At 41.4% G+C, this 10,744-nt stretch overlaps 1 protein-coding gene across 1 annotated transcript; it reads left to right on the top strand.

Annotated features, from left to right (window-relative positions):
• Window positions 1–10,744, top strand: skap2 (src kinase associated phosphoprotein 2). Its single transcript, XM_088307761.1, has 11 exons — window positions 1–126; window positions 372–477; window positions 548–573; window positions 2,012–2,116; window positions 3,751–3,831; window positions 4,289–4,372; window positions 4,470–4,594; window positions 4,859–4,922; window positions 5,018–5,137; window positions 6,057–6,166; window positions 10,342–10,744. The coding sequence occupies exons 1-11, from the start codon at window positions 87–89 to the stop codon at window positions 10,432–10,434; spliced, it is 954 nt and encodes a 317-aa protein (XP_088163887.1). The 5' UTR covers window positions 1–86; the 3' UTR covers window positions 10,435–10,744.

Genomic DNA, 10,744 nt, shown 5'->3' with positions numbered 1-10,744 from the left:
GTGCGCGTGAGCCACTCGCCACAACTTCCGCACCACGTGACCTTTGTCTCCAGCTGGTCTTTTAGCTGCTCAAAATCAACACGACGATGCGAGTCGTTCCCGAGGAATTTACCACGCTCATTTCAGGTAAAATAAAGACTTAAAACAACTTGCTGGACGATGTATATGTTTATTTTTTACAATGTTGTAATCTTGTAAATTGTGACCTACACACTTCTCCGCTGGCTGCTTCTAAAAAGAGGAACAAGTGACTTTATTATGGATGATGACTTTCTGTTACTTGTTCCATGATTTTCGGACGCACACCTGTATTCATTTTAATCTGTTTAAGTCTAATCTTTAAATTTAGATTTTTTTCCCCTAATGTTTAGATCTCGAGACCTTTCTCTGTGATGGCCTCAAAGGGGAAAATCTGAGCAAGAAGGCGAAAGATAAGCGAGAAGCATTCATTAGACGGATTAAAGAGGTCAAATTGGGGTATGCATCTTGTCTTATCTGTCTGTTCAGCTATCTAATACTAATAGTCCATTTACTTTCTGCGCAACAGCTTTCCACATGATTTCAAGGAAAAAAGTAAGTTATTTTTTAAATTCATCTACATTGTGAGGAGAAGAACACATCTGTTCGATGATATGTATTTGTTTGTTGTGATGTTACATATATTTTTTTGAATGCAAATGAAGACAATTTAATTTTTCCCTATGAGACAGGTGTCAAACTCAATGGGCCTGGGTTAACCTTCCTCGCCATTTGATATGGTTTGTGACAAGTTGCCACAGTTTTTCCATGACTTATGTTCAAAGCAGCTTTAAACCTTTTTCACCATGAGTTACACATGTGTCTGGGTCGCAGAAGTTTCAGCACTCTCCAATGGCGCCACAATTAAACAAACATGTCATTTTAACCAAGTCAGAATGATTGAGAAACAGTGGAAATGACTTGAATGATGATTTTGGCCTTCTCTGCCATTCAAAAACAAAATTTTCCATTCATCTATCCATAATCTAAGATGCTTATTCTCACAAGTGTTGCGGGTGTGCTGGAGCCTTTCCCAGCTGTTTTTGGGCCGTCGGCTGGGTAAACCCTGGACTGGTAGCAAGCCAATCGCTGGCCACACAGAGATTAACAACCATCCAGGATCAGAATATCCTTTATTGCGCTCGCACTCATATCTGAGAACAATTTAGTGTGTTCAATTAGCCTGCCATGCATGTTTTTCGAACGTGGGATGAAACCAGATTACCAGGAGTAAACCCATTTAGGCACGGGGAGAACATGCAAACTCCACACAGGAAATCTGAAGCCGGAATCGAACCCTGCACACTCCACCTATGAACTGTGAGGCCATCATGCTAACAAAACAAGATTTTATGTGAGATAAATTGCTTGGACCGGAGCTGGAACACCAGCTCTAATTTATATTACAACACATAAGTGGATTCAAAATAGACACGGTGGAAATTCGTACATGGTTAATGATAATTTAGGGACCGACTAATTAATTGAATTTTCTGTTGCTTGGATTAACGGCATAGACATACTCTTTTGACACTGAAATGGGTAGCACGCTGTTGTCCATTAGCAGGATACCTATCGTGAGAATATCTCTAGACATGACAACCAGATACAAGGACAGTTTTGAAATATGATAATCTGATTATTTGTATTCCCAGGTAGGTGAGGGACAAGAAATGTAACTGCTTTACATTCTATCCACACATCTTATTAGTAAACAAACACACTGCAGCTTCTATTTGGCAAGCAATGAATAATGGCGAACCATGACCTTTAAACCAAGATGCTGTTATTTTTGGTTTACCGTTACGACCCCTAACAATTATACAGTACATTCATGTGGTTTGGCCATTATCACCGGCCCCCTGAGGGCAACCGTGACTACCACGTGAGATGCAATAAAAACAAGTTTGACACCTGCTTCATAACAAGAACAATGACATGGACAGGTTCCTCTTCTGTTGTGCCATCATATTGACCGGTGGTCCTCCTTCAGGTGGAGACGACTCCGGTGACGATGAAGACGAGGCGGACAGCAGCAACAACGACGGAGGCTCGCTGCAGTCTGAGCGCACCGACAGAGAAGAGGAGACCTATGAGGGTAAAATCGCTCTGAATGTGCTTTTGACTAAGCTCTCACTTGTTGTGAGCAAGTCTTTCCTTTAAACTGTGACTTGGAGTGTCTCAGTGAAAGAGACATTCCAACTGTAACTTGGCAACGTACTTTGGGAAGACGTTTGAGGGCATAGCTGCTTTTCCCGCCTGTTTTACTGCACAAGGTTGTTTTATTGCTCACAGAATCATTGAAGCACCAAGTATGAGGAAAAACTTGACCAAATGCAGGGTAGAGTCAACCCTCTGTGCCCGTCAATGCATAAACTTTCCTCTCGTATTTTTGTTAAGAAATACTACCTTTACTGCGTTACATTTAGCTACATTTCACTCGCTATTTTTACTGTCCTGTACCAAATTAATTGACAACAATTTCAATAATCCAGCAATCGTTTAGAGCCATTGTTCAACTTAAAAATCATCCAAATCCTCTGATTTCAGTCTCTCATTCACTGCGTTTTTGTAGTCATTCATGAAAACAAACTGAACATTTTTTGTTGACATGTTGACGTAATTCTACTTTTACTTTGAAAGACAATAACTGAATCAGAGTTTCCAAACAGTCCTGCTCATGTGATATTGCTCAACTGTTGTTTAGTTTTTTTTAAACGACCAAATAAACTGAAATGATTGGTCAATAAATACTAATGGGTTTTATTCATACACTTTAATGCAATATAAAATGTTATCAGATATTTCCATTACTCAATAGACTAATTCACAGTATAATTTATTCTAAGTATATTTAATAATGATAGATTATTGCCTGTGCAATCTATTTGTTTTGGTTCATTGGAGAGACTTCTGCCTTGAGCGCTGTCAAGTGACTGTTTCACTAATCCATCAAAACCGCTTGCGTTTGACTCCATTTCACAAATCAAATGGTTCCAGACATGTCACATGACTGTTCACAAAGTCTCCATGGCTCAACTCAGAAGAGTTTTCAAAGGGTTTCATTTAAGCGAAGCAAAGGAGAAAAAACGGCATGCGACTCGCAGTCAGAAGAGCCACAACGACCCTGGCCTACCTTACTCAGTCACTGTGTCTACCACAAAAACTTGTACGGTACATTCCAGCCAGAGCCTAAAAACTCCCATTTTGAAATTGAAAAACTCTTCACATTAGAGCTGTGAAATCTGTGAACTGCTATACGACCAAGGACAAGTGTAATTATGTAGAAGACCATTTTGTTTTACTTTGAGTTTTCTTCTGTAACAATTCTTTTACTCGAATATGATTTTTGGCTACACTGCCCACCTCTTGCCACACTCGTATTGACGGTCAAGTATTACATCTCATTGGCTCATGCAGGTATACCAATGATGGTTGTCTGTTCACGTTTGAAAATAAAGTGTCAGGGAAGTCCAAGTGAAGTGGCAATTCGGGAGGGTGGGGGTTTATGGCCTGTAAGCAGATGCCACTTTTATAGCGTCTCTTTCACACAAAGCAACTTTGACACAGCAGTTGAACATTTGCATTGAAGTTGCACAGTCCATGTGACAAGGCAAAAAGTTTCCCGGCGGATGTGCCGCAACTCTTTGACAACCATCATCTGATTGTTGATGTCAGCTAGAAGTTGGAACCCATCTGTTTCTGTTTTGAATGCCAATGTCTCTCTTTCAGGTTCCCACCAATCCCCACCAATTGCAGCGCAAGACCTGCAGTCTATTCTCATGTCAGGATACCTGGAGAAACGCAGGAAGGGTGTGTGGTCTGCAGATAGAATACATGTGAATCCCTCACACACCTGCACAATGTAGACACTAAAGAAATTCAAGTTACATTCCAAGAACATGAATGTTAGGTCTACAGAAGACTTTAAACTGTCTACAAGTGTGAATGGTTGTCTATTTGTTCCCTGTAATTGATTGACAACTAGACCAGGATGGGATATGCTCCACGTCACCCGTGACTGGTTTGTGGGTATGTAGAGCTGCCATGCACTATACGGAAAGCTGTTTGGAATATTTTTGCCAGGCTAGCAGCCAAAACATCACATACCAGGTCTTCCTTTGAAATTTCATTGAATTATTCATGCAGTGATCTCTTCATGAATGCAATTTGCCATGGCCTTCGACACACAATTTGTCACTCATTTGTTGTGTTAGAACAAAATGCATTGTCAGTTATTTCAAGCTATGTTGTTTGAACTTCTTGACAGATCACAGTTTTTTCGGCCAGGAGTGGCAGAAAAGATGGTGCGCTCTTAGCTATCGCACATTCTACTATTATGGCCACGAGAAAGGTATTGGGGTCATTCTACGCTCCTGTCCAATTATCAGTGACTTATAGACTGGATGTGGTTCTGGGATGTTGACAGTGACCTTCTTGCCGTGTGACAGACAAGCAGCAGAAAGGCGAGTTCAGCATCGATGGCTACAATGTCAAAATGAACACCAGTTTACGGAAAGACTCCAAGAAGGACTTTTGTTTTGAAGTCTCAGCTCCTGACAAGCGAGTCTATCAGGTGCTTTACATTTGCAATCCCTTTTTTTCACCGTGTGTGCGTTTGTGCACGTATTACATTTTTCTTCTGGAAATGTATTCATTGACTTGCTACTGCTGCTTTCTCAATATTGCATACATATTTATTCAAATGTGTATGTTTTAACATGAAAACATCTTGCTTGTGGAGCAATTTTGTGATTCATGAATTCCGTGTTTGTTTATGTTCCATGTTACATGAATAATTTGTCTCTGACTGCCATATTTTTACCTGTCCTTTCATTAGTTTTGTGCGTCATCGGCGAAAGAGGCGAAGGAATGGGTGAAATGGATTGACCTTGTTTTGAAAGGTGTGCCATACTGCTATTACTGATAATCCTTATTACGGCCACAGCAGCATCCACATCGGATTCTTTGATGTTATATTCTCCAAATGTGCCCGTAGATAAGTCTGGTATCATCCAAGAAGAAGAAGAGGAGGACGAGGTGGAGAAGGAGGAAGAACAGCTTATGTATGATGATGTGGGACTTGCACCGGATACAGACATCTATGAAGTGCTGCCAGGTAAAAATATACAGTGCCCCACAAAAAGGTACAATGTACTGAAAGTATGCATTGTTTTTAAATTCATTCTAGCTGGCTATCATTAAATATGATCTGTCAAGTAATTAGCTAGACACAAAACATATCAGTGATGTAAGGCGGCACTCCTATTAGAAGGGGATGTTATGGTAGCAACTTTCACTAAATGCAAAAAATGATAACGGTGGCAGTTTTATAAGCAAAAAAAAAAATCGTTGGGCATCGTTGGTTACTCTCATCTGATGTGATTTTCTATAATTCCAATTTGTCTTCCCCCTGCCGTTAGAAATTGCTGAGGCAACACAAATCATTTGTGATTCATGATAAAACTTTACAACTGAAATAAACTTTTTGGCTATCTCGCAGACGCGGCATCGTAGATCAAGAGAATGGCTTGGATGCTTTTTCGCGATCGCGCCGCACATTTTCCTTGTCACTTGGTTGCAGAATTGGTGGGGCACGCTCAAGAGGCCCGAAGCCCAATTAAAAAAATTGGCCCATGCCTGCCGCGCACGCTGGGCTGTTTGAATGACAAACTAGGGGCTGACAAAACAGCACTATGAGGATTACGAGACAAGTTTATTTATACACGTTCATTTCTCAATTGAATCATTGCTCTGTATTAGATATAAAATGCCAAATTGAATGGAGGAAAACACCATCAGGTGGCCCTTGACATTAATCAAAAAGCGCTGCACTTTTGTTGGTTCAACAGAAAGTACGAGAAAGAAGAAGTGACATTTGTAGGGAAGTTCTAAAAGTATGCAACCCGAGAAATACATTGCAACCTTCTGAGCCAACTTCCTTTTACAACAAGTGCGGTTTTTTTTGTGTTTTCTCCATATGTAAAAGACTGAACTTTGAAATGCTTACATTTCTTGTTTTCCTATTTTACTGTCAGAAACAAACACAGACTACCAGAACTACTACCAGGGGTTATGGGACTGTGTTGGGGACCACCCGGATGAACTCTCCTTCAAGCGTGGAGACACCATTTATATACTGAGCAAGGTAATGAAAACCTGCCTTGTCTAAAACCTAGAATGTAGACATTTTCTTAATGCACCAACTCAACAGCAATGTTGAGCGAGGTGCTGAGCCAGGACCACCTGAACAAAGTTATTCCTAGGCCCTGGGAGGAACTGGTTCTTGATATCTTTTACTGGCAGCACCTGGCCGAGTGCCTGGTGCTGGAGGCCAACTGGGCTGCAGTCAGCCTCTGGCTCTTTGATGGGGATTAGATGTGTCACGACGGAAACTGTTTTAGTGCTGTTGGCCAGCCTCACCGTTCCATCACGTCCATCTGGGCCGCGTCAACGTGCTTCCGCTGCTGCCTTCAGCCCACACACCTATCAGACGTCTCGCTCACCTCGCCAAATAGGAATGCGTGTTCTCAGGAAGCGAAGGCCCAGTCTGACACGCTATTCAGGGCAGGCGAGGACGTGTACTGGACATCCAATTTCCTAGGCTTGTCAGCTCACTAGAGGGTGTGGAGGACTGAAAGGACTTTTTTGATCAGGCGGCAAAACAAGAGCATTTTTGTTCCTTCATGTGATCTGAATTGGACTCTATGCTACTATATACCACACTCATGCTCGCAAACAAGAGGGCAAATAAGGAAAAAGTGGTTTGAGCAATATGTATGAAATGTTATCCTTGGGAGCTGGATGGAATCTTGGAGCATGTTGCTGAGACTTGCTGACAGTTTGCCAGGTCTTTTATGTAGTCTAGTCTGCCATCTAGTGGCCTTTGCCTGCAATCATTAAAAAGAGACGAGGATAAACAAATCGTACTGCATTAAAAAAGTTAATTATTCAATAAAATGAATCATATTTTACTGCTAGTTATCATGCATGTGCGGTGATTGCCCACAGAATTAGGTAAATATTCACAGTCTAATGAGGTCCAGTTCAAGAGCTCTATCAAAATGGGGCGTGCTCTGCTTCAAATGTTAACATGTAGCACTGGACTGAATAGATTTTTTTTTTTGGAGTATGATTTAGTGCTGTGCTACACCACTGCAATATGCAACTATAATAAATACACACAATAATGATGCCATATCACACCTTAACATGACTAATAATCAAGGTTTATTCTTGATCATGTCCAAATGCCATTGCAGGGATAAACTAAAAAAAATACACACTCAAGAATCATATTTTTTATAAGAATTAATAAAGGTGAAATTCTCAAGTGTTACTTTTGTTGCTCAATGACAGTGTTGATCAACAAAATGAATAACATCCCTTTCACTGGTGTGAGGAACCAAACGAAACAAAGCAGACAGACGTTCCAGTGCTCAATGGCCAAATGCTTGTTTATGACTCCTCTCTTTGTGTGCGGAAAAGGGCCAAGAATCAAGTTGCCCTTTCACTCGGGACTGCGAGCGCCATTAGCTGGAACCTTGGTGTTGGGGGTTGTGGCCCACTGCGAGGGCAGCGACCATAAAACCTGTCTGGGCTGCAGCAGGAGGGACAGCCGACTCCTTGCTCCACTCCCCCCAACCCCCCCCATTCTCCTTCTCCATCCCTCCCCCATTCCTCAGCTCAGAAATAGCTGTAGTGTTACAGCTGCGGGACCCCCCAGTCGGGTCTGGGTGTTGATTATAGTGGCCGACTGTGGCTGAGGAGGGGCGTGCTTTGTCCAGATATGCTGCACCAAACACTCGTTGCCGCCGCCTCCTCCTCCTCCTCCTCCCCGGTTCAAGTCACAGCACATAAAACTAATGGAGAAAAGTAACGTCTCACTTCCTTTAAGTGGCTGGAATGGTTGATAAAATGTAAACACTGTCCTAACATAATGCTGCTGCTGTGTGATGTTACTGTAACCTATATTAACCCAGCCCTTAACACATACTGTCCAATATGCGCTTGTAAACAGATGCACTGATTGTTTCTTTAGCGATAGGTATTAAAGTGGCAGGGCAGCGTTACTTGCTGACCAAGGCTTCTGTGTGTAGAAGTGTGTGTGTAGCCGGTGAAGGGTGCCATTAGTCGTTTGTCTCTCTCATGTTGTGTCCCGCACCCACTCAAGCACGACTTATTTGTCAGCCAGAACTGCACAATGAGGTGTTGCCACTTTCAAAGGCTAGTGACAGGAAGTTGTTATGTGCACACGCACACATATACGCACCCACACACATGGGTCACTCTGCGCTGTTATTACCCAGAGGCTTGTGGTAAAATGTCACTTTTATCACGTGACGAGCAAATGCAATGGATGTGACATTGAGGATTGTTTGTTTTGCAACTAATAGCATTTATTTTCATGTCGCAAAATTGTCTCACTGCTGAGTTGTTGCCGTTTTTTAACAGAACATGGGTCACTATTTTATTTGGCTCACATTCAAATTTTGTATAATGCAGACATGAACATTTCTTCAATTTTTTTTTGTGTGTTTCTCATTGATTCAATGTCACAAAAGATTTAACGTGATCATTTACAACCTTAGGATTTTGTTCTTTGGGCTGTCATGAACAATGCCTTCTAGAATACGCGATAGTCTACAGCATAATTGTTTTAAATGATTCTTTGTGATCATACCCTGAGAACTAGAAATAGTTACTCCCTTGCAAATTGTGGGCGAATCCTGTATTGTAATAGCAATCCCTCGATATCATGTAAATATGGTACCCCGAGGAACTGTGAGCAACACGGGGATGACGCCATAGGAAGCCGATTGCTTTCTGGGAATGCTGTGACACGCTTTTAATCTTCTCGTAGAAAAAGTCCAATATTTTCAATCAATACTGTGCACGTTTGGACTAAGAAAAATGGTTGCTCAGCATTCCCAAATGAGCCACATATTTCCTTTTGAATGCACTGAGCAACGGTGCTGCTATTAAGCACGACAGAAACGAGTGGAGGAAGAATGATTTTTATTTCATTTTTTCTTTTTTTTTTTTTGTTTCTTGGACGCAACAACAGCATTCACCCAGTAAGTGGATACAGATGTGGTAAGGTCTGGCTTTCAGACAATGCGCAGGTTCCTGTTCCTCCCTTTTGTGGAGTTCCCAGTGTTGATTAATGTCCCGGCCAAGACTTTGATGTGAGTTCAGGCTCTTGGTCAAAGAGAGAAGCAAGACGCGTCTCCACGGTGTCCTCCACGCAGCTCGCTATGCTAACAGCCACTCGGAGGGACTTTAACTTTACCTTGCCGTGACAGATTTATACGTGATGGCTTTTACGTACATTGAGGCCGATGTGTGTATAATCAGGCAGTCAGCAGGAAATATGACGATGATAAATGATGGTGAGCGGGAAACAATGCAATGTCATGTAAAAACAGCGGAAGCTCGATGGTCAGTCAAAATTTGCTGTCCTTTAAGGGAAGTGTAGTCGAAAACTTTCCTTACATTATGTTCTTTGCGGCTTCAGTATTCTAAACATGTCTGATATGGCATTCGTGGAAATTGAATTGAAGTAGAAACACCCACCTGTTGTTATCCATCTCAGGGTGTGATCATTTTTCCTTTATAGCCATTTGCTGTTGACTGGAAATGACATTACAGTGCCTAAGGGTTCACATTACCAACATCATATGACCAAACCCAGAAAAGCGGTAAGCTGTGACGATGGTTACCTGAATCCTTTGGCACTGTGATGTCATTTTCAGTCGACAGCGAGTGGCACTACAAGCACAATGGCAGCCTCCTGAGATGGATAAAAACTGGTGAATTTTCAAGCTTAATACATATTCCACAAACACAATATTAATCCGAGCACTGTTTTTAGACAAGTGAGGGCACATGAAATATTTTTGACCTGACTGCCCATTTTAAACATTTATTTACATGAAATGTTATTTTATCGGCCATACGAGGTGGTTAAGAAAAGTTGATATTCCTAACAATGAGATAATCAAATAATTTTTTTAACATTACTGAAAGCATATGTAGACATCCTTTTGCTTTAAATGTGAGTTTGCTCTTTCACTCAACTTCTATTATACAGTATATACATTTTTGTATTTCTCATATTTGTCTTTTCGCATGTTCGGGTTACTCATTTGTGACTAAGGCCCAAACGCGTGCGCACACATACTCGTAATCACTCCTTTTTTATTTTATTTTTTTTTCCCCGTGAGGCTTAAAAGAGATATCATTGTATGCGTGTGCATGTGTGTTTCTTTTTGGCTTCTTCTTATCCTCCATCATAAATTGTTTTTTTTTTTCTTCCTTCAGGAGTACCAAAGCTATGGTTGGTGGGTTGGAGAGAAAAATGGAAATATCGGAATTGTGCCCCGAGACTACCTGCTGGAGCTCTATGCTTTATAAATACATCCCTGTGAGTGGATCATACTGGTGATCATTTCGCCTAGTTCAAGAGACTCTCATTCAAATACACTGGCATGCACTCCCACGGCCATTCTGAGCCATTAATTTGACTGAATTGTTTTCCGGCGCACTAAAGCGTTTAATACTCAGTAAATGTACTTCAGCATGTCAGTTATTCTTAACTGGTGTGTGGGGACCCAAAATGTTGCTGCAGATACACTTTTGTTGGGGTGCGTATAGCTTGTTAGAAAATACAGGGGGTCCTCAGTTAACAGTGATGTTGCAATTAGTGCTCAAGTTACTAGTTGGT

This window comes from Idiotropiscis lumnitzeri, chromosome 10 (assembly GCF_059441095.1).
Source record: "Idiotropiscis lumnitzeri isolate Australia: NSW breed Sydney's pygmy pipehorse chromosome 10, RoL_Ilum_1.0, whole genome shotgun sequence".
NCBI lineage: Eukaryota > Metazoa > Chordata > Actinopteri > Syngnathiformes > Syngnathidae > Idiotropiscis > Idiotropiscis lumnitzeri.
This window is presented reverse-complemented; position numbering and strand designations above follow the sequence as displayed.